At 33.8% G+C, this 24,742-nt stretch overlaps 3 protein-coding genes across 8 annotated transcripts in view; 1 reads left to right on the forward strand and 2 right to left on the reverse strand.

Moving 5' to 3' along the window:
* The window catches only part of LOC108195777 (uncharacterized), a 56,008-nt gene extending 45,892 nt beyond the window's left edge, over positions 1–10,116 (reverse strand). For 2 of the 3 annotated variants that reach the window (XM_017362726.2, XM_017362728.2), the window contains exons 1-9: positions 9,980–10,116; positions 9,711–9,778; positions 8,969–9,050; positions 7,171–7,274; positions 5,309–5,404; positions 5,171–5,218; positions 4,456–4,506; positions 3,428–3,534; positions 3,168–3,285 (exon numbers count right to left, since the gene is read on the reverse strand). In XM_017362726.2, coding sequence (XP_017218215.1) covers positions 3,168–3,285; positions 3,428–3,534; positions 4,456–4,506; positions 5,171–5,218; positions 5,309–5,404; positions 7,171–7,274; positions 8,969–9,050; positions 9,711–9,725 — 621 coding nt within the window. In that variant the 5' untranslated portion in view covers positions 9,726–9,778; positions 9,980–10,116. The remainder of the gene's footprint in view (positions 1–3,167; positions 3,286–3,427; positions 3,535–4,455; positions 4,507–5,170; positions 5,219–5,308; positions 5,405–7,170; positions 7,275–8,968; positions 9,051–9,710; positions 9,779–9,979) is intronic. The other variant, XM_017362727.2, reaches the window with a different exon arrangement.
* A 2,815-nt stretch (positions 10,117–12,931) lies between these two features.
* On the reverse strand, positions 12,932–17,484 carry LOC108196378 (YTH domain-containing protein ECT4). Of its 3 annotated transcripts, none has more exons than XM_017363640.2 (8): positions 17,245–17,484; positions 16,332–16,397; positions 16,044–16,188; positions 15,883–15,956; positions 15,254–15,751; positions 14,661–15,173; positions 14,352–14,564; positions 12,932–13,877 (listed from the first exon to the last, which is right to left on the reverse strand). In XM_017363640.2, the coding sequence occupies exons 2-8, from the start codon at positions 16,377–16,379 to the stop codon at positions 13,212–13,214; spliced, it is 2,157 nt and encodes a 718-aa protein (XP_017219129.1). In that variant the 5' UTR covers positions 16,380–16,397; positions 17,245–17,484; the 3' UTR covers positions 12,932–13,211. The 3 variants fall into 3 exon arrangements, with proteins under 3 accessions (XP_017219129.1, XP_017219130.1, XP_017219131.1); XM_017363641.2 differs by having other exon boundaries at positions 16,332–16,416; positions 17,245–17,378; XM_017363642.2 differs by lacking the exon at positions 16,332–16,397 and having other exon boundaries at positions 17,245–17,383.
* A 3,822-nt stretch (positions 17,485–21,306) lies between these two features.
* Positions 21,307–24,661, forward strand: LOC108194012 (uncharacterized). 2 transcript variants are annotated; one of them, XM_017360899.2, is made up of 6 exons: positions 21,307–21,516; positions 22,478–22,859; positions 23,083–23,279; positions 23,391–23,532; positions 23,687–23,846; positions 24,300–24,661. In XM_017360899.2, the coding sequence occupies exons 1-6, from the start codon at positions 21,446–21,448 to the stop codon at positions 24,323–24,325; spliced, it is 978 nt and encodes a 325-aa protein (XP_017216388.1). In that variant the 5' UTR covers positions 21,307–21,445; the 3' UTR covers positions 24,326–24,661. The 2 variants fall into 2 exon arrangements, with proteins under 2 accessions (XP_017216388.1, XP_017216389.1); XM_017360900.2 differs by having other exon boundaries at positions 21,379–21,516; positions 22,461–22,859; positions 24,300–24,554.
* Positions 24,662–24,742: the final 81 nt, after the last annotated feature.

Raw genomic sequence — 24,742 nt, forward strand, 5'->3', positions numbered from 1 at the left:
ACTGTATATTTTTATAAATTTTTGGATATAAATGTCAAAGAGGTGTTTCATATTCGTGACAAAAAAATTTAAGGACTTATTTCTGAGAAAAGTAGAGTTTTGTGTATAATGGCCCTGATTAACGCAAATATTAGACTTAATGCCCCGAATAACTATTTTTGTAAAAATGGCCCTCAATACCCATTTGAGACGCAAGCGCAGTAGCATTTTATTATTACACAAAACGCTACACGCATAAGCGTTGTTATAGTTCAAATAAAAATTAAAACGCTAAGTGAACTAGCGCTTTGCGCTTTACCTTATTAGTATGTATAAACATTTGGGCCTTCTCCAACTGTTAACACCAGCTGAGTATTAACCCATTCCAACTGAATGTAAGTGAGGATTCCAAGTTCCAACTGATTCAAGCGCAATTCAACTGATTCGAGTGATACAATAGATTTTAATGTATCACTAATTAATGCGAGGCTGCCGGCCGAAGGCCCTAAAGACGAGAAACCGGCGGAATAAATTAATTTACAATCATTAACATTTAGGGTTTAGGTTTGGGTTGCAGAATTATTAATTCGTACTGTATATTAAATTGGCCGACGGTTAGGGTTTATGATTGAGGGTGCCCTACTCCCTCGAGCCTAAACCCTAATTAATGCGAGGCTGCAGGGCCGAAGGCCCTAAAGCCGAGACGCTGGCGGAATAAATAAATTTACAATCGTTAACGTTTAGGGTTTAGGTTTGGGTTGCAGAATGATTAATTCGTACTGTATATTAAATGGCCGACGGTTAGGGTTTAGGATTGAGGGTGTAGGGCCGGTAGGCCCTACTCCCTCGAGCCTAAACCCTAATTAATGCGAGGCTGCAGGGCCGAAGGCCCTAAAGCCGAGACGCTGGCAGAATAAATAAATTTACAATCGTTAACATTTAGGGTTTAGGTTTGGGTTGCAGAATGATTAATTCGTACTGTATATTAAATTGGCTGTTGGTTAGGGTTTAGGATTGAGGGTGTAGGGCCGGTAGGCCCTACTCCCTCGAACCTAAACCCTAATTAATGCGAGGCTGCAGGGCCGAAGGCCCTAAAGCCGAGACGTCGGCGGAATAAATTAATTTACAATAGTTAACATTTAGGGTTTAGGTTTGGCTTACAGAATGATTAGTTTGTACTTTAGTTTAAATTAAATTATTGCGAGACTTTAATTAAGTTTAAACCATTTTATTTTTCATTCAAACAAATTAAAACAAAATACATTAGTGTTTTAATTCATTTAAAATTAGTGTTTTAATTTTATACTTTAGTTTAAATTAAATTAATGTGAGGCTTTAATTCATTTTAAACCATTTCAGTTTTCATTCAAACAAATTAAAAAAACAAAATTATGGTTTTAAGGCAAAACACTTCTGGCAATAGCGTTTTGTTTTTTTATTTTATTAAGAATCAATAAAGATCAAGCATTGAACTTATAACAGTAAAGCAGTTTTGTTTGAATTGAGGGTGTATATTAAATGAAGACGCTTGTGGCATTAGCGTTTTGTGTATATTTATATGTTAAGACGCCGGTGCGTCTAACGTTTTAATGTTTTTTAAAAATAAAATTAGGGAAGACGCTACACGATGTAGCGTTTTTGTTTTTTTTAATAAAAACGCTACACGAGCAGCGTCTCTATTGGTCAGTGAGGGCCATCTTTCGGGTATTTTGATATTTGGGGCATTTCCACCCCAAATTTGGTTATTTAGGGCCCAAACCCGAGTTTTGTATACTTTTTTCTAGAAATAAGCCCTTATTTCTGAAAAATAAGTTTAGCCAAACGGCCACATGATGATTAGCAGTTATATTACACCGCAAACACACACACACACATTTAGGTTGGATGATTTTAAACAATGCAATAGGTAGTGCTTGGTGTGATGGGCCAGTGTCTATTTGCTATCAACTATAGGTGCAGACACCAGAATCAGCACCTTTATGAAAGATAAGGGTATGGCTACATAGCATCCAACATTCGTGAGTAAGGTAAGTTTAAATGCTTTTCAAGCACAAGCTTACAACTAATGTGTACAAGATTGCTAGTTCTTTTAGACTGGCTGGTTGGTAGCCACTATAGGTAAGGTATGTGAGCTCTGGTTTGGGGTGCTACAAATGGTATTTCCCAGACATAGATGCTTTAGGCGTCGTTTGGTTCATGGATATCTGGAATCAGGTATGGGGTTTGTCCATTCCAAACTCATACCTGATGTTTGGTTGGAAAAAATAAAATTTGAAACTCATACCTTAAACCCCCAAGGTATGAGTTTTTAATACCCAAGTGGGGAGGTGGGTATGAAATGGAGGTATGAGATGCATTAATTTTTTAATTTTTTTTGTTTCTATTTAAGTAATGAAATATTAATATTTGATACAAAATTAAATCAATGATTCAAAAATATATAACAATATAATTTTTTTAATTTTTTTAACTAATATAAATTAACAACTTATTTTTTACAAAAATTGTATATATTGATTTTAGCACTCAACCAAACACATGATATCAGTTATGATACCTCAAACCCATACCAACTTAACCCGATTCCTCATTCCAACCCCATATCACTCCTCGAACCAAACGACCCCTTACACACCACCAGGGGTTTACTCAATTTGTGGGCTAAAAGGCGTCATCCTAATAAGGTGAAATGCTTACTCAAAGGCATGAGGGCTTAGGTTTGGGGTGTTACAGGAAGCATACAGCAAAACCTTCATGATACAACCTCTTATATATAGTGTCTGGTACACAGTAAGCATATATGAGCATCATTGTAGCTTTTACAAGTCAGAATATTTGATATTGCTAAGCTTAATGTGCTGAGCTGTTATAAGCAAATACATATAAGTTGTTTGATGTGTTAACAAGACTATCTTGTACTCTCGTCATTAATAAGTTCTAAACATCAAACGATCTTGAAGAAGTTTGTAATCTTTTACATCAGTTTAAACACAAATGGAACATCTTTAAAAGCTTGACAAACATATATATGAAAATGTTGTATCCACGCAACATTTTTATGTCCCAATCAACCATATTTTACTGAAAGTGCATGAAAAGGCGCAAGTTAAACCTCAGGGAAAAAAGAACAGAAACTACAATTACAGTCTAATCTGTAATCAAATAAATTAAAAGAAAACGAGGCCAACCTTTCGCAACTTATCTAGAGCGCCACTGGTATCAAACGTTTCATTTCCTTGCTCATCCATCGTAACCGCAGCAAGCTTTGCCAAAGTAACACCACAAGCAAATGAATGTCCAGGATTGCTACAGCAGAGAAACATTCAGTAAAACTTGCGCCTTTTCATGCACTTTCAGTAAAATATGGTTGATTGGGACATAAAAATGTTGCGTGGATACATGAAAGTTATAGGGTAGTTCAATATCAAAAAGATGCATGACTACTAACCTTGTAGAGTCCTCGTATCTGACATGTACGTTGCTAATGGTTATCTTCAGATTCCCAATTATTGTAGCAATCAACGAACCCAGCCATGAATTTCCTGCTGGTGACTGCTAAAGAGTAATCACGCAGATAAATCCCCAAATCAGACACTCTAATAGAATACTAAAACCTAACAATAAATTAAAAAGTTAACACAGTGATCAGACACTTTAATAGAATACTGAAACCTACCAATAGATTAAAAAGTAAACACAATGTTTAACGTCGGTTGGACGTTAAACCTGTACTTGAGTACATGGCATAATGGGAGCCCCACAATCAGTGTTTAACAATTATTGTGAAATGTTTAATAATTCGTCTTTTTACTAAAACCTAAGAGGAATGGTAGAACTGAACGAAATCCTTAAGTATTATGAGCTTACTCTAACATACAGGTAATATACATTTTAATTGCTGCACCTGCTATTAGTGTGTGTGTGTGTGTGTGTGTGTGTGTGTGTGTGTGTGTGTGTGTGTGTGTGTGTGTGTGTGTGTGTGTGTGTGTACAATTTAAAGGGGTAAATTCACTTCAACAATTTGCTACCAACCCTAGGGGAACAAACAAGCTTATGAATATATGTGGCTTGTATATGCAGAAGATTTTTTCACATAAATAGCCAGGTTATCAAGACGATCGTTTATAGCATGATTCTGTTTAATCACCATGTATGAAATCATAGTCCAGTCCAGTAGACTGGATCTTTCCGGCCAAATTAATATTTTCCTACGTAAAAATTCCCATCAAGGACAATGAATCATTTCTTTTAGCAAAAATAAAGACGACATCCAGCGACCTAATATATGACATGCCAAGAAACTTTTAAGAGATAGTCCGAGGAATGAATTTGGACCTACTCAATATATATCAAAGAATTGTTATTATATACAAAATCAGTTCAGGCAGTCCAAGTAATTAGTCAACCAAAATAAATTCTATAACAGGTAAACATCCTTAAATGAATAAAGCCTAGCATAAACATTTGAAGGCATACACTTCCAACTTTTGATCTTGAAATCGCTTCAAGTGTCGCTGATTCAGCTTCCTGCATGCAATAGGAATTTAAATTCACACGAATATCAGTATATACACAGACAAACATAAGTGACACCTAGCGGCTAGCCAGAAGAAAAAACTACTCACTGAACAACTTAAGTAGCTAATTAATAACATCTAGAGGTAGAAAAAGAAAGTTGTTCCGAATGTTGGAGCTCTACAGACTCGGATTTTAGAATACTATCACATAACATAAAGAAAAATATAACACATGTACTCGGACTGGCAATAGGAACATGAATTTCTGAGCATGCTAAAAGTTGCCCGATAGTTAAACATACTCCGAGCTAATTCCATTACAAATAAAAAAGATCAGAACTACTGAACTACTATAAATTGCCAGCATTATGTGTGTGTGTGTGTCTATATATGTGTGTGTGTGTGTGTGTGTGTGTGAAGAATGAAAAATAAAATAAAGGTGATAAGAAAAGCTTGCTCAAACTCGTTTTAAAACTAATGTGTCAAAGGGAAAACCGGAACAAGCATCATCGATGTATCCCTAGCATTGTGCCCGATGGATACCAATCACCCTTGGTAGCGAGAGGTCAAGGGTTTTTTGATTCACGGTGAAGACATATATGCACATGCATACTTCAAATTTTGTATACAATTCTGTTCCAAAAGAAAACGTTGTTGATGAATAGGAGATTCACCTCAATCTGTTGAAGCTTTGCTTCAAAAAGTTTTTCTCGATCCTCCTCCTACAAGAAAGGACATAATCATCCCAAGAAACTGGGTATCTGTTAGTTAAGAAAAAAATACATACTTCGAACATAGTATGCATTCCCTACCTTTACAGACCTCGCATCAGGTGCAGGACGAGCAAGAACAAACACACGATCAATGAGCACAATTACAGGTTCCTTTCCGAGACTTTTCCAAGGAACCTATTGTTTTAACAAATATATTGTAAGGAGTAAACCATATGTATCATACATGATTCTACAAATGCATCCAAGTGCAATAGCTTTAAATAAGGTGGGTTAAATGCTTCCTAATATTAAAATGAGAGAGCAAATTAACTCAAGATGATAGCTAAAATGTGTTCTGTCCCTTTAGTTTGATAGGAGTGGTCTCTTATTTTTTAGGTGGCTATTTTCATTAGAGAGAATTTTCTGTTACTCGCCTGCCATATCAGAGTAGAAATTCTGCTGGCTCTAACGATAATGTTAGTCTTCAGGTAGTTAAGTATTCAAACAAGAATTCATAATAGGTTCGCCTCTTTATAAACCTGGATGAATGTATCCTCTATGTACTTTATAATAACCTGCCTAGGATTCTAGTATTCCTTAAATGATCATATATGATTAATACTAAAGGAAGACATGTTCAGATACCAAGAAATCACTCATTAGGAAAGGTACTTGAAAAATTCTTCAATGGGGATCCTATTTCTTTCGGTTACAAGTCAAACCTATATTGTCAAAACTTGTAATGATGTGAAAACAAGTAAACAAAATAGCCCTCCATTTAAGTCACTAAAAACAATCACTGCAAAGTGAATTTGGAATCAACTGATTTCTAAACAAATCAACTATCCATCAATTGAATGTAACATGTCAGATTGTCAAAATTGGCAAATTCCTTAAAATTGCATCATAAGTGCCAGACTTGAAATGAATTGCTTTAGGCTTAGCACACAACTGAATTCCGAAGCTTAAATAGATACCATAACAAAAAGGGTTATAAAAAAAAAAAGCCCTGGCACTGCATAATATAAAATTGAAGACTATATCTAAGAGTCACATATTCAGTTGTAGATCATTGTGAATTTCCACATGCTAACTACAGCTCACCAAGATCATTGTGTTATTTTCCACAATTACTGGAGCTTAAATTATAAGAAGAATTAAAAGACCATTGTAATCATCAAGCTTAAATTGGACTAATGTTCACCATATGACTTGGGATCTCCCTCATAAAAGAGTGACGCCAAAATGAATAGTCATTTAAGTTACGGCCTAACAAATAGTTCTTACATGTTCTATTATTGGACTCTGGTATTACAAGTGCATCCGAAAAAAAATATATCAAAGGTGAACGACTAAAAGCACCAAAAGAAGAGCAAGAAAGTAGGCAACTAAAATCAATCATTTTACATTATCTATAATGATAAATTATATTTTTTTTGAATTAGTTGCATGATTTTATTACACTTATGTAAATTTTTTATTATAGTAGTTAAATATTATTAATAGTAGTATTAGTGTTGTTATTGCTGTTATTATAATGTACTACAAGAGTATATAGAATTAAAACAAACTTAATTTCAATAATCAAGCAAACCTGGAAATATAATAATATCTTGATTGTAGGAGTGAAATCCTAAAGCGTAAGACTTAACTAACATGTAAAATCCTAAATATAGGACTTTGTAAACATTAATGATTTCTCGATCATAGCAGAATATAAATATTATTAAAACTTTCAACTTTTACTCTCTATTATTTAAACTTTCAACTTTTACTCTCCTTGCTAGCACTAGTGAACGTTCATCTCCTTGATCTGCAACACATTTTACCCATTCAATTACTATAAAGCATAGAACATCTATGAATATAATTAATTCTCTGCGCACATATATAAGATCTAATTATTCTATCCCTTTGCTGACCATTTTTAACATTCTTAACCCTGTCACGAAATCAAGTACCTTGAGCGTTATTGTGCCAATAAATCCAGCTTTGACGGTAAGAGGAAGTTGCAGTGAATTAAGGGCCTCGGCTTTCAATTTTAAGTCTTTAAGAACCACATCGCCTACAAGATATGTAGATCAAATAAATGAGTAACATCAAAATAAAAATATCAAATATCAAATGTGGCAAACTAATTAGTGACTACAACAGAAACATAAATCAACAAAACTAATAAAAAAGAAACAAGGTCATTTGAGTTCCTGTGCAAACATGATTAAATGAGTAAAATCCACTATTTTGTCACAATAACAGGCCAACTGATAGCTTGCCTGATACTTTACCAATAGTCAGTTTGAGTACAAAGTGATTAAACCAAATTACAAACCTTATAAGTGATGCAACAAGGAGCCTACTTGAGAGGGGGATCAAATTTCTTCACGGCACTCGTATCCACGGTCTTAACCTAGTCTAAAAATACTTATATCTAGTTGTATAAATAAGTTCCAGAAATGATATATACAGCTTCTATCCCGTTTGAACTCGGGTCAAGATAAATTATTTTCAATATTTTTTATTAAAAATATATTTTATCTTATTAATTTCATAATGGAATCCAGTAAAGTGCCTCGTATTTTTTGATAATAATATTTATGAAAAATAATATTTTATATATTACTAAATCAACACCTTTTTAACTGAATCAGTTTATGTAACGGTGCAAAATGAATTTATGTATGTTATTTAGTTTATCATTTTGGAATTTTAAAAAAACCTCCATGATAAAAAAAAATCGTCTTTTTGTTCAATTTTAATTTTAATTCGTGTAGATTCAAGTTAAGTTGTTTGTATTTTTATTCTATTTTTCAGTTGAAAATAGAAACAATTGCAAATGTCGGTAAAAATTAAATTTATGTATCCTATTTAGCCTATTAGTTTGGAATTTTTGAAGATAAAAAAAGTTTTTTTCAATTTTAGTTCTTGTACGTTTAAGCTAAGTTGTCAATATTTTGATTTCAAGAATTTATTTATATTTTATGATTTTGCAAGTAGTTAAATTAATTAATTAATTTATTTATGTAAAGTTTAAACTATTATGGTCACTATGTAATAGCAAAATATTAGTAGAGGTGGAATAAAGAGTGAGAGTATTATTTTGTGAAGTGTATACTATCATAGACACTTGAAGAGATTGAGAGTATTATTTTGCAAGGAGTCTAATCAATTAATTATTATAGTAGATTATTCGTTATTATGAATAGTGTGTTAACCAACCAACCAATTATACCCTATTTCAGTTATAATAATATAGTATAGATATAGTGGATTACAAAGATATATGCTATTAAATTCAGAGAAATTTAACTACAAACAAAAAATTAATAAGTGATCAAAATAACATACTATATTAGAATAAAGAATAACAGAAAGCACCGGAAAACACAGAGTCTTCTACTACTCCCCCCATCATCCCCAAAATGTCTTCTTTACTTATTCTTAAGAAAAGGTATAATCTTATCAAGGTTGAACCATTGGCCAAATATTCACAACCAGTATGAAACCAACACAGCTGGGCATCTGTTGTTGAAAAGAAAGCAGCATACTACTATCATTATAAAACTCAGGATCTAATTAGGGTTAGGGATCCCGGGTCCGCACTGATGCTTATGCAGGGGAAGACATCTTTGCACCATTTATCATAAAACTATGCTCATTGCTTCTTAAGTTCCAAGTTCCATCATCAAGATTTAAGCAACTACTATTCCACGTGAATTTCTCACACAAATAAAATACCAATAGTCAATTGTTCAAACATACCTTTCCATACACTAATCCTCAAAGCCTCTGCTGAAAGACCATGAACATATTCACCCAAATATCTTCGAAGCAGATGCAAAACCTATATCCGAGTAAATGTTTGATAACATGTGAGCAGTAAAATGGAACAAGTAGATTTGTCACATAAACATGACTGAAAACGATATTACGTTACGGAACAACCTTCAGTTGTTAAAGCTAACGAAGTGAGCAGGGGAGGGACCAGTTAAAGTAAAAGTAAAAAAATAATACACTGGACTAATAAATAGATTGTTTAGTTGATGATAAACATTAGCAATCTAATATATACAAACATTCTATACTTCTCATCATTAATCACCAAGAAAATATAGAGAAGAATGTAGTCGATTAATATAAGTCGCATTCGTGCCAAATTATTAATTTGCAACTCAATTCACTCAAAATTAATCATCAAATAATAATGAATTTCTACAACTTGTTCTGATAAGAGAAAAAAAAATTCTGCGTAAAACCCGCATTCTATATAACTCCTTTTTCGACAATTTTCCTCATTATCAATCACCAAGGAGGCTGAAGTTCATCAATCTCACTATCTCAGTGACACTCATTAACATCAAATACAAAGCTACCACTCGTGCCGAATATTTTAGTTGCAACTCATGATTCACTCCAATTTAACTCATCAAATAATTAATAGAAAAATAAATAATCATAACTTGTTGAGATACACAAATAAAAAAATAAAACAGAAAGTCCTTACGTGCGCTTCGAACATGATGACAGAAAGCTGGATTCAATCCTTAAGAAAACTAGGAAAAGAGCTGATCCCTGCGTACATTAGATACCGTCATTGCATAGATCAAAGTATTAAAATAGATCAAAACCCTAGCGAGAGAGAGAGAGATGTATAATGAGAGAGAGAGAGGGAGAGAGGGAAGGGAGAGGGAAGGGAGAGAGAGAGAGAGAGAGAGAGAGAGAGAGAGAGAGAGAGTAGTTTAAGTAGGAGGTGAAATCGGGAAACGATGGTACCAGTTCATTTTCGCAAGTCCGGTTGAGGTGGTTGTTTTGTAAGTATGTGTGTAAGTATATGTTGTTCGTGTCAGGAGGACTGCAACAATACGATGTACTTGTCAGTAACGGGTGCTGGGTTGACCCGGTTTCCTTTTTTATCTCCTTTTATACCTTTTTTTATAAAATGGCTGTTTACGTGATACTCTCTCGGTCTCAATTTATACGTCCATTTTGGAATAAACACGCATATTAAAAAAAAGTTGGTTAGATAAAATCTTATCTCAGTCTCAATTTATAGGTCCATTTTGGAATAAAGACGCATATTAAAAAAAAAGTTGGTTAGATCAAATCTTATCTCATGTATCATTAATTAGTGCATTGATAAGTGAGAATATAGTTGAGTTTCAAAAAAATCACAATAGTATAGGGATTTAGTGCATTGAGAATTGAGAATAATATTGAGTTTCAAAAAAATCACAATTAATATGTAAATAAATTTGTATTGAAAGAAGAGAGGGACAACTATTTTGGAACAAATTTTCTTTCCAAAAGGGACCTATAAATTGAGACGGAGGGAGTAATATTTAAGCATGTAGATAAAATAGAGCTGAAAAAATAAATATAATAGAGTCTGATTATCAATTATACTAAATAATTTAATGAAATAAATATATAATCAATAATATATTCAAGAAAGAATTAATATAAATAATAATTTTATGATATAAATATTATGGAATTTAACTTTAATTTAGCCAAATGAGATCTATTTTGACCAGAAAAATGACTATATAATAGATAAATAATGATAATGTAATAAATATACAAAAATCAACTAGTTATTGAGATCCAAAACTCTAACTTTTTTTAACTTCCGGTTATTAATATGAATTAGGTATATAAAAAAATTAAGAATATTGTAAAATATAATTATAATCGCCACATTTTGCGAAAAATCACCACCATCTCTAATTTTAACTACCGATCAAACACAAATCACTAGCATCTTAATAAAATTATTTATGGACATCATCACCATCAACACACCCTATAAAATATCTACACAACTTATAAAATTTCTAAATCTATCGTCAAACTGTAAAATTCCAACATAAATCGTAACTCAGCACGAATCACCACGTTTATTCATGCAACAACCAAAAATCATCGTCATCGTCACCGGTATTCACCACATAACCACCACAAACGCAAATACCAAATTTGTAATTATATATATATGCGTGCGTATAGAGATGAAAAAGATATAGAAAGACTTATGTGACTGAGATTTAATTATTATAATATCAAAAATATGTGATTTGTAAGATTAAATCTTATTTCTCACGATAATGAGGATTCTTGTTTAATTAAGAATGTATATATATCATTTTATCTTTATCTAATCTAATTCAGAGTATAACCAAAATATATGAATTATCAATATGAGTTACAAACACTGTCATTAACTTAAAATAAATGTTAATAGATATTATTTATTATTATCTCAACGTTTTTTATTGTACGGGATCATTTACCCTCGGATTATAAAGAGCTCAAGTATGAAGTAGCGTGTGCGGTCTTTTTTGGGTATCGGTCCCAAATGTCACCATAAAAATTTTCATTAACACTTTGCTAAAAAAATGATTTATAATATCATTTCAAAACGCAACTTTGTGTCGTGTTTACAAATTTTAAATTGTGGTTTCAACTGAAAACACAACTTGAAATTGTGGTTTTCAGTTGAAAACGCAACTTCAAATTTTGACTCTCGCAGAAAATTGAAACATAACACGAAGTTGCATTTTGAAGTGATTTTGATTTCGGTCTTATCGAAAAAACGCCCCGCACTCCGCCCACCCTAATCATGTAACATTTTTCATTTTGTTTTTTCACTTACGTTGCTCAAAATCTGACGAAGAACAGAAACCAGAAATTTTGAAAACAAAAGCATCAAAAATAATTCTTTTATTATTGAAGTACTTCTACCAAAAACAAACTCATGGCTTAAAAACGACTGATTAAGTACCTTAGCCCAAAAAACAACTTATAGTACAAAAAGAAAAAGTGACCATCATTATCAATCATTATCATAAAATAGTTCCAAGTTAGCAATTGTTTCTCTTCTTTCTCTTTCGTAATACAAATCTATACTATACTATAATAAGCCAACATGGGTATAATTTGTAGTCCAAAATTTTAGTTATATTTTTTGGTTTGGTACTCTCCTTTTGGTACTACAAGTCTACAAATGTGGAGTCTATTATTTTTTGGTTTGATACTCTCCTTATGGTACTACAAGTCTACAAACGTGGAGTCTATTAGTATTATATTGTTAAACAGTTTCAAATGCTAAAAACACTCATAATAATTCATTATCATATAATATTTCATTAAAAAAATTATAATGATGTCATAAATAAAATTATAAATATACAATTTTGAATATCTTTTTTTAACAAGACCGTTCATATAACTTTTTTTAACTTTAACGTGTTATATTTCAATATAAATACGAATCATTGCATAACTCTTTCTAATTCTAATCTAAAAGTTATTGTTGTCAAACAAACCAAGATTACAAAATTACGTTGAAATTCGATTGATTAGATCACCGAATCTTTCAAAGGTATTACACGATCGGCTATGTTTGGAAAAGATTTGATTTTTCTGATTTTTTTTATTTTTTAAATTTACGTGTACTAAATTCGGATTAAATGTACTAAACTTTTGACATATATATATATATATATATATATATATATATATATATATATATATATATATATATTTATTTATTTATTAGGGTTTGTCCATTTTCAAGTAATCGGCAGTTGAATAATATAATTTAATTAAATTTAATCCATTAATACTAAAATACTAATAAAATGATGTTAAAATTTAAATTATAAATAATAAATTACGAACTATATACTCGCTCGTGCTTCGCACGGGTTAAAGGCTAGTAACATATAATTTAAGATCCCGTACTCGAGAGAGAAGGCTTTTAAAAATGTACTAGAAATTCATAACTATGACCAATCAACAACACTAAACTAGAACATCAACCTTCCTTCCACATGATCAACGAACTTCATCTGCGATAACAAGTAAACAAACCATCACAAATGGACCAAGAAATATACTCAAAGAATGAGCCTCATAGACTTGGAAAAGATTTATATGTATTAATCTAGATTTTTGCATTAGTATGGGGGAAATAACATCTGATAATAGTCCTTTTCTGGAGCCGCTATTTGACTTTCCTGGAACCGCTATTTGCAACAGAACTAGCCTCATTCACATTCAGTATTCCAGCATCAAGAGGGATTGTTCCAACAGTCAAAAAACCAACAGAACTGGCAACACCATTCACTGTGACAGGCATTGAACCTACAGTTACAACATCAACTGGTTTGGCAGTAACGGTTTCTGTTGCAGAGGTAGAGGAAGGGGAAAGGACAGAGCCAGTAGCACGAGGATTAGCAGCAGGCTCACAACCAGCCTTCTTCTGGTTGATACTGAGTGAACCGAATTTTAGAAGACCACTTTCGCCTTCTACATTTTTTGTTGCCGCAGATGTATCACAAGATTTCACAATTACTTCATTGACTTCTTTGTCCGTCAAAACCTGATCCTTGGAAATAGGGACCTTCTCTAAATCATTTTTTTCATCAATATTCTTCTCCAGTTCTGCATCTTCCTTTATAGGCGACTTAAGGATGCCATTCATCTTTCGAGGAGGTTCTATGCGAGGCCAAATAAATTGATGTTCATAGTTTTTGAGTAATCGCCTTGCTTTCTCCTGTTTCAGGAGCTTCTGTCGATTCTCATAGTACATAAAGTCATCCAGCAAAGACGTCTTCGATGTGTAGTGCTTAAAAATTTTAAGCATCTCCACACCTTTCTCGTACCTTATCTGTAGGATAAGAAGTAAAAATGATGAAAAAAGTTCACCTCCTATAGCCAAAGAACATTTTACACAAAGTATTCCACTAGTAACAGTATCAGGCAGCAATTAGCAAGAACAGTAGAATTTATTGTAAAAAACTGCTCAACCAATATAAGGTATTAGACAATCAATTTATCTGAAGAGCCCTACAAAATTGTAATAATTTCCCAAGTGGGCTAGGTGGGCGGCTTTTGCAGGCTGTCTCGAAATTTTCTTGATGGAATTTGCTCATTACATAAATCGGACAAAAGCTTAAATAAGAAACACCACAACTTTTAACTATGTCAGATAAATCTAATCAGGGAGGACACCAAGTGTACACAAGTCTAGAATACTTCCCTAAAAGCAAAGGATACAACATATTTTGCACATGATTAAAGATATAAACCAGGATTTTATTTGCTAGTGCGTCAAATAAAAAGTAGTTTACAACAAACAAACCTCTTGAGTGTCTCTGCTGTTGGTCACTGGTTTGTTCTCATTGTTCTCTAAAATGATGTGCCGGAAGTTTGAGTTTGGAACATCTTTAATGAAGTGCCACTTGACTGGGAAGCTCCCGGACCATTTATCTTGCTGCCAGAAATCCATGTTCTTATGAAAATCAACTGCTCCAGTCATTTCAGCAACTCCGCAAAACTGACCACTAGCATTTACCTTTATTAAGAAAGGGTCAGCTCCAGTTGATATATTACAGAAGGAAAATTAATAATAGACTGTATTTCTAAAAGAGAAATAGAAAACCACTCTTACAGAGAAGAAGAGGAAAATAGGACAGCCTCTAGGTTCCTCTCCAGCTATTCTCCGAGCATCATCATGGGCAATATACAGCTTCTTGTTTCCATTAGGCGTCGATGACCACACACTGTACTTGATACTCTTGTGCACATCATCCTCACTGTATGATTTTATAACAAAAAACTTCGCATTCACATAATTAAGAGGAAAATCATCCTTATTATACTGATCAGTATCAATTATTACACTTCCTTGAGCATCGCCTTCTCTGGCCATGCTTGAATAGGCTTTTGCAGCCAATTGATTTGTTAGTTTACTAGTTCTAGGGCCTCTATCCTGTTCGGAAGATACATCAGGACTTACGCTACCACCAGTGACTTTCGTCTGAACCTTATCTATCATGGCCCTCTGCTGAGTGCTTGAACTAAAACTAGACAAGCCACTACCAGGTTGTGCAACTTTAAATTGGTTACGATTAGACCACACCTTTCCTTGAGAAAGGTTATCAACAATTTTAGTGCCCCTACCCTGTAGACAATAGAGAGAAATACTATAGGAAGTGACCAGAAAAATGAAAAACCATATCTAAACTAAGTTGGAGAACCAACCTGAAAAACATTTGACATGGCTGCTGCATTGTAATAACCATTTGACGAAACATTACCATGAGAAAGAGGTTGCTTGCTAGGTCCAATATTAATCCTTGACTCACCAGATGTCCTAGTGAATGAATTCGTTTTGTCAGGAGTAATCCTCAAAGGATTCATCTTAACGGCAGCAGAGGCTGAAGACAGGTTATGCTTGGGACCAGGGACATCTGTCCTATTGGCAATAAATGCTGCTGCATCCATGAACGGTTCAGGTCCTTCAGGATTACTATTTGGATATACATCTGGTCCTGACTGGACAACCATGGGGTAATAACCAGTGGAGGATAGTGGGTTTTCGTAGGAGGGAACTGTGTAGTATTGGTGTGACCCTATATATGACCCATCGGTGCCTATCATAGCACCAGGAATGTAAGGATTATATGGGTTGAAAGGAGTCTGTGTATACCCGTAGCTAGGTGTATATAATAAAAAAGGAAAATTTTCAGTTTGGGCACCCTGAGGAAAGAACATAAAAAAAGATTCAGAAACTCTATCAAAAGAATACAATGTATAGAGGTTTCAAGGTTGACAAAGTTGTTACAAAAAAAAAAAGGTTGAAAGAGTCAAATATGAAAAGATATACTTACTGCATACTGAATTTCTTGACCATCCAAACCAAAAAATACTTGGTGATCATTCCAGTTGCTGGGTGATTCCATCCCTGATCATAACAAGAAGCATGAACACTAAGTATAAAGCATAAATTGGAAAGGTGCAAATATGCATTACAGCTGCCACAGAAGATTACCTGCACTTATATACCCAAAATTGTCGGCAGTGGGATGATACAAGCCCTGCGGAACTGCAGACTCTGAGACTCTGTTATTATACAGTTCTTCAAATTGCTCTGTAAGTGGACTTGTTAGAACAGGGTTTGACTCGGTACTGTGAATCTGAAGTGCAAAATGAAAAAATTTAGACTTCTATCTTCAACAGATCCAATAGATACACTGTGGAAGTTCCTCTCTAGCACACTGCTACAAAATTATGCTTAATTTACAAAAAATAAGCAAATTGTGTGCGTAAAAGAATTTACCAGAGAAGCATCTGCGTGTCCATGTTCAGGAATATTATAAAATTCCATCCCAAGACTGCCACGCCACTGTACAGATAGATGCAGCCTAGTCACAAACAATATTTTTATTTTACACTAAGCAAAAGCAAGAATCAGGACTTTTACATTCATGTAGTACTAATAAAAAAAAGGAGCTGATATAAATTTCCCAGCCGCTGTTGCTGGTAGGGGGAGCTGAAATTTTAATCCCAGCCGTTGGATCAATAAATGGCTGGAAGATTGATGGCCAAATGAGAGCTCCCTGGCCATACAGCCAGGGATCAGCTCCCATTAAAAAAATACTACATGATTAAAGCTCGGGGCATCGAAAACTTTAGACAAATCATTAATCATTCCGGAGGTATAGGTATATGTGCACTTAAAGTTATATAGTTATTAGTTAATGAGATACAAATACAATCTGATCAGTCAATTACTAAGAAACTTGGTAAAGTTTCATTTTTTGGTAAAAAAGATTAAAATTTGAGTATGCTTGCTTTGTTCAGAAGACCTAAATGCCCAAACTCTCAAAAAAGAGTAACATTAAACAACAAAAAAAATAAAAAATAAACCCCAAATATGCAGACATGAACATACACACACGACACAACCAAATTACCAAATAACCAAACCTGAATTCGAAAACACTAAAGTGGAATATGAAGCCCTATGTTTTCCAACTATCAGAGAGTGGGAGGAGAGAGAGAGAGGGAGAGAGGGGGAGAGCGAGAGGGAGAGGGAGGGGAGAGAGGGAGAAGAGAGGGAGGGGGAGAGAGAGAGAGAGAGAGAGAGAGAGAGAGAGAGAGGAGGGAGAGGGAGAGGAGGGAGAGAGAGAGAGAGGGAGAGAGAGAGAGAGAGAGAGAGAGGGAGAGAGAGGGAGAGGGAGGGAGGGTACCCAATAAAAGGCGGGGATGAAACTAAGCCATGGTTGAGGCAGAGGAGAGCACTTCTTGTTGCTGAAAGCACAAACTCAATAACTTTATAATTGATGATGATGAAGAATCCAAGTTCACTAGCGCCATTTAAAATTTCATATATAATTGCAATTACACGTGTTCGTGAGTGTGCTGTCAAATTAAACGCGCCTAAGTAAACTCAAACCCTAGCCCTACAAAAATCTCACTAACAAACACTCAAAACCCAAAATTCTAAGCAACGTAGATATAAATACTTAGAGCGTGTGTGATGCTTTAGACGACGTCGTCCTAATGACGTTGGCCCTGCCGTGTTTGAATTGGATTTTGGGAAATATACAATCATCTTTCTTTTTCTATTATCACTTGTATTGACCAATCAACACGAGAAAAATTGGTTCAATATATATTACTCCATGCAAGTTGAATTCAATGAAAATTATTTTTTTATTGGAAATCGTGGAGATCATGCATGTTCATTATGAAAAATATTACAAAATATGTTTGGAATACCACTATTTTATTAAATAAGTTTGCTAATTTTTAATTTAATTCACAATATTTACTAGTGTTCAAGTTTGTGTAAGTAATTAAAAAGATATAATCCATGATTTTACTATAATATATTTGTAGTCTTGTAGTTTTATCATACTCCATTAAACTTAATACTCCCTCCTCCGTCCCTTTTTAGTTGTCATATTTGGTTTTGTGCCGGTCAAATTGACCAAAATTTGACTGAGATTAATTAATATTTCATCAATTGAAAAAAAAATATGTCACCGGAAATAACTTTTAATCTACTTTAAAATGTAATTTTCAGTTTTTTAAAATTATGAAAAAATGACTTATAATCTTTAGTCAAAGATTAGTCAATTTGACCAAAAAAATAAAAATGTGACAACTAAAAAAAGAAGCGGAGGGAGTATCAATATGAAAAGTCTCGAAAAGGGACGAAATAGCACTCAATAGCTTAGATTACAAGAAATCAAGTAACAATGGCATTCTGTGTGTGAGGGAAGCAAAAGGATATAAAGAAGAATATAGTTAAGTGGAAAGCTCCAAGATGCTATAGCAGAAATTGCCTCGAAGGTGCAAGAAAAACAAAAGATATGTTCAGCATCTTTGGGAGAGGCCATAGTTTTACGTTTCATCGTATGTGTAAATGAGTTAATTTAAGTTTTCGAATCCTGTTATTACTCCCGTCTGACATATGATTATTTATAATTAGGTGATTGATGTACATACAGAAAGGTCCATTAGTATTTCTTTAGGAGAGGCCATAGTTTTACGTTTCGTCGAGATCGTGTACGTGTAAATGGACCAATTTAAGTTTTCAAATCCTGTTATTACTCCCGTAAGATATATGGCTATTTATAATTAGGTGATTGATGTGCAAACAGAAGGTTTATTAGTATTAATATGAGAGGAACCAATCATATATTGTCACTTGAATTAAAAAAAATAAATTAAAAACAGTTTTGAGATGCCTAGTATTTTTCAAATTTTAAATCATTACCGTACCGTGACCTTGACTTTTGGAATTTAGATCCAAATATCCTTTAAAAATGTTGGATGTAATTATTAACATATGTGATGGGATGATGCTTTGATGGACCATATCGCAAGAGCTCATCTTATATAACAATTTATTTTCCTTCATATTTTGAGGATATTAGTTGTTTGATGTACTTGATAGTTATGGACGTTAAAGATTAGTACTTATATAAAGACCGATGTTACTCGTTTTAACGTAGGTTGGATTGTTCCAAACGCTTTAGCCTATAGTTGACAATTTGAAATTTGTTCTAGGGTTCTGATACTTGTCTTGTAATTTTTTTTGATCTTGATAAAACTATTTTCAAATTTTTCTTTTTAAAAAGAATATATATGATAATATGATAAGTTATTTGGAATCTTGTTACAAGTTTTATAGAAGTAGCCAAATATAGTCAAAATAGTGATTATATTTTTGAGAAAAAAATAATACGTGGATAAAATTTAACATATAATTTTAAAGTAATTATGATATGATTCGCTGAATTTTGACTAAAAATTTTGAAGAGTTAAAATGCTATTCACAATAAACCTCTTCCTAATATTTTCATATCGACGAAAGTCCAAATTCAAGAACCAAATATAAAATCAGATTCTCTTAAAAAGATTCAAAACTCTAAATATGATTTACTCATTACATGACGCAAGTACTCTAAAAACTCTTTTGGCCATAAATTTGAAGAAGAAATAAATACAGTAAATCCCAACAGAATCTTTGATATGAGATGAAAATCTTTTACAACAGAAACATATTAAAAATGGCAGAGTTCCTCAGTACACTAAATCATACTAACAGCAATAGGAGGCAAAAGGCATAGTGTCCAACTAGCTAGGCGTATTAGGTTGCTTGCTAAGCTAGAATGCAAGTAACAAGAAATAAATGATGCCCAAAGAAGGCTCCAAAGTCCAACTGTCCAATTTTCAGATTCCATAACCTACATTGGGGGTGTTTGTTTCCGGCTTAAAAGCCGGGCTTCTGGTTTATAAGTTGGAAGTACTTTTGTACCGTTTGTGTAAAAAGTCAAGAAGCACTTATAAAAAGCTAGGAATGCTAGCTTTTGTTTCAGGGTTTCTGTTTATTTCCCAAACACTTTAATCACTTATAAGTATTAACTTGATTCTAACTTCTACTCCACTTATTTATTTTAAGCAAGAAACACTTATTTTAACCTCACCCAAACGGCCTCATTTTCTGTGACCCAAGTTGCTGCTGTGTTACCTGCTTCTGATGGTACTCACAAGTTCCTATTTCTGATCCCTGCTAACCAACGTGCCACGGATGCTATGCATCCAAATTAGGTAACCGAATAACTACTTTTCATTTAATGAAAAACGCTTGTAGCGCCTTGAGGCAAGTGTAGGAAACTAGAGAAATGAGAACAGAACGGGGATCCTATTTTCTTAGAGAACATAAGAAAGGGATGAGTTTTCTCTCCGAGTGCTCTGTAGAATGGCCTCGTACGACATACTGTAAGATACAAGAATGAAAAAATCATGAAGCAGTCTTTCCTCAAAATCTTCAAACCAGCAACCAACAAATCTGACCTAATAATTTCCCTGCATTAAAACAGTTTCTTGGGGATTAGTTCCTGGTGAAACACTCAAGATGGAACCTTCAGCAATTTTAGGTGCACCAATTCCACTCACTATGAAGTTGTGATCAACCGCCTTGCCAGTGCCACATCAAAAAAGGGTAAAGCACGTCCTTGTACAATGCTTAAGGCTCTCGGCTGAGTAGCAGAAGCAACTTAAAATTTGAGTGTGCCTTGAAACACACTTCTCCACATCTTCTGGATCACCAAAGTAACTGAACCTCACAAAAAGGTTTGTTCTCACATCTGGTGGTACCAATTAAGTTCCTCTGGACAATGCATGAACATGCAACCTTGATATTCAAAGATGTATAGTGCATCCAATACCAACACAGAGTTTTCAAAGTGAAACCATTACAAGGATTATTACCATAAGACACCCTAACTTCCATCAATTAACCATTTTCAGGGTTTCATTTGATTCTCGAACTTTCATTTAATTTCAATTTTTTCCAAACATGACGCACAAATGATCGATTTTAATCGGGTTTCTATTATTACTGATTGAATTCAGCCGATCATTTCTCAAACCAAGCTTTAAAAAAATTATAATAATTTTTGATAAAATCTACTCCCTCGTCTCAGTCATTTATATACACGTTCACTGTTTGCACGAATTTCGAGTCTCTTATAAAATATAATCACATTTTTTTAAATTTTATTTTTTGAATAAAAATTAAAACATCAAATTTTTATTTAAAAATATTATAAAACTATATTTTAAAAAAGATTGAATGAGATTAATGGAGTAGCATTAAACAAATAACATAAAAAAAATACCATTTCAGGACAATTACCAAAACCAATCTAACAATCTTACAACAGAACTGGTTAAAAAGGCAACAGTGGGGGTCCACACATCAATGTCACCCTCTGAATCTTCTAGTTTCTCATTATTTTCACGTTTTGGTCCTAAAAAGCTGCTCAAATCACCCCGACAACATTTCTCCTGTTCTTTGTGTACATACACACAGCACCTATACATACAGAGTAAATTAAGCGCAGAACTCAGAAGTGGCGGCGCAAGTCGATAGCAATGGCAGTTGAAACAGAGGCCACCACAGCCTCTGAACTGGCTCTCGCCGACACAGACATCAACTGGGACAGGTAAACACAAATTTGCTTCTATTGTGTTTAATTCTTGTGATCATAGATTTGGTTTTCATATTCTTGGTGTTTTCTGTGATTCTTGCTGACCCATTTGGTTGTATATATTTAATTTCTCTTGGTTCTTGTATAAAGATGGCACCTTTGCAATTGATTATTGTGTATTGTAATTTTTGTTTTTTGTTTTTTTTTGTTTTTGCCATTGATAAGAAAGAAAGAGTTGTATTGGCCCTTGTATGTTTCTTTTGGTAGAATGGTTGTGATTAGGATGATTTTGTTTGGTATGTTTGGTTATGTTTGAGGGGAATACAATTTTGAATAGACAAGATATGGTCATATGGGGATCAGAGTTTTTGGTTTGGGGAAGGTTGTTTTTGTAGCTGATTCCCCGAATGTGACCGGATAGAAAGTGTGCATTGTAGTAAATCCGTGTTCTAGATGTTTGTGTTGTGGTATGGACTATGGTGGCAGTCAGGAGAGTTCATATGGCAAAGTGCTTTTATTTGACAAATGTGTATCATATGGATTAAAAATGTCCAGAAAATTGAAAGAAGTCGGGATTGGCCCCCTATTGAGAAAGGACTAGAAAAGTTGCTACCATGTCTAATTTGATTCAGTTAATTAGGAGGCAATTATTTGACTAATGTTTGCTCACTCATCAATATCGTTTGGAGCTAATATATTTAGCTTAGAAGCTAGGAAAAAAAAACATATACAGTATTTCAATCTTTCGGCACAAAACATTGCTTTCCTGACGTTTATAAGCAATTAGGTAGTTTGTTAAGTCTTACAATGAGATTGGTCTTTGATTTCAACCTGTATAGTACTTGGTCAGGATGTTGAGTTGTCGGTTTGCATTGTTATTTTATTATCTTATTTATTACTCTAGTTTGGTGGTGAATTTTTAGTGTTAAAAGGAACTCTTTTTGGCTTGTTTTTGATAGCATGGAATGAACTGTAGGTTGGACAAGACGAGGTTTCATATAATAGGAGCTGTTCTCTTCAGCGCACAACAAGCATTGCTGCATCCAACACATGTTGTAAAAACGAGAATGCAAGTTGCTAGTCCCAATTCAATTCATAAAAGTGGGATGGCAGTATTCAAACATATACTGAAAACGGATGGAATTCGTGGAATCTTCAGAGGATATGGCACTTCTGCTGTAGGTGCATTGCCTGGCAGAGTGATCGCTTTAACTTCACTTGAAGTGTCCAAAGATATGATGCTGAAATACACTGAAGCTCTCAATATGTCTGAAGCAACGCGAATAGGCCTTTCCAATGGGTTCGGGGGCATGCTATCGAATTTAATTTCGTGCGTATACTTTGTGCCTCTAGATGTGGTATATTTTCTTTCAAAGTCAACTCACTCATTACATCTTTTGTAGAGTCTACTCTAACTTCTTTACATATTTAGTTGATATTAGCATGCTGTTGTCCTAATTTAAGTTGGGGACTTCTGATGCTGTGAAATTCTTGGCAGTCTTTCCAGCACCATGCATATAGTATATAATTGTCATCATTCTTTTAGCGTCTTTTTCAAATTGTATACTATGTGCTTCACAGGTCTCTCAGAGACTAATAGTTCAAGGACTTGGAGGGACTACATCCTGCAATGGTCCAGTTGATGTCGTACGTAAGGTTATGAAGGCTGAAGGATTTCGAGGTATGTATAGGGGCTTTGGATTAACAGCCCTGACACAGTCTCCAGCATCTGCACTTTGGTGGGGCTCATACGGTGCTGCCCAGCACATCATTTGGAGGTATAGTAAATTAGTAATAAGTTGTAATCATATCATTACAGTACTATTACAACATGGCATACTACATATATCTTATGAAAAATTACATTCTCTTTGTTTTCTTATTTTTAGGAGCTTGGGTTATAGAGATGATCTTGAGGAAAAACCTTCTCACATGGAGATGGTGACGGTTCAGGCTACAGCAGGAATGGTAGCTGGGGCTTGTTCATCAGTGATCACTACTCCTATAGACACCATAAAGACAAGACTTCAGGTACTATGAGTTGCAAGTAACATGCTTATTCGAGGGAGAATTTTATAGTAGTTTTAAGATTTTCAATATCATCATATGTTATTTGTTGGACATTCACACATGAAAAGCTCTAATATACATTAATTACCTTGTGACTTTTATGTGAATATTGAAGGTTATTGACAATTTCTGTGTTGGAAGACCATCTGTCATGAAAACCATAAACACACTTCTCCAGGAAGATGGGTGGTGGGGATTCTATAGGGGGTTTGGACCTCGATTCCTGAACATGTCACTCTACGGAACTACCATGATTGTAACATACGAACTAATAAGTATGTTTTCTTAGCAACTCTCAGTGTAGGAATATTTAATTTTCCTGGTATATATTCTGGTATATTTAGTGGCTTTCTGTGCACATGACAGTCGAAGGAGTTTGCATTAGTTTTTTTAAATCAAATTTTCTACTATAAATAATATATAAAAACAAGATTTCCAACTTTGTTCCTCCTTTTAAGTTTTAAGTATAAAGATTCCTGTATTTTGTGGCACAAGTCTCCCTAATTCCCTATAATATATTCTAAATATTTTGTTTTTCCTTAGAAGTACTAAATTACAGGAAAATTTGGTCTTTACAGTAATTTATGACAAATCTTGATGATAACAAGTTATACACTAAAATTAAGCACTGTGTGTCTGGGAAAAAAACTGGATGCATTTTAGTGTGTTGCTTTGCATCTCTTATCTTAAATTAAATACTACTGACTTTTTATGATCTGTTTTTCCAGAGAGATTATCGGTGAAGCAAAGATGATTTCAGTGAAAGGAGCAGAACACTTTCTCTATGTTGTGCACATGAGGAATCTTGACCATGTATATAATTTTTTGGTTAGTGTTTTTGGGAGCTTTTAGTGACTACAGAGTAAAGAATCCAATTAGATATCATGTTGTTAGAGCGGCATGGTGCTAGAGTTGGCGGAAATACATTAGTGGCTTTCTTTTATAGTTTCTTTGTGAAGTATATAATTAACTTAAATTTTTAATAGGTATCAAGTACAAGTCGCAGTAGAACTCAAGTAATATTTGTTTTGTTTACTACTTTAGTCGGGATTATAATCATTAATTTCATTTGTTGCTTACCAGTACATAACAGTTCCCAATTCTTTATAGTAGTAATTTGTTCTCTATTATTCAGATGAAGTTATGGGTTCCAATCAGAGATGTTCAAAAA

Source organism: Daucus carota, chromosome 7, assembly GCF_001625215.2.
Source record: "Daucus carota subsp. sativus chromosome 7, DH1 v3.0, whole genome shotgun sequence".
NCBI classification, from domain to species: Eukaryota; Viridiplantae; Streptophyta; class Magnoliopsida; order Apiales; family Apiaceae; genus Daucus; species Daucus carota.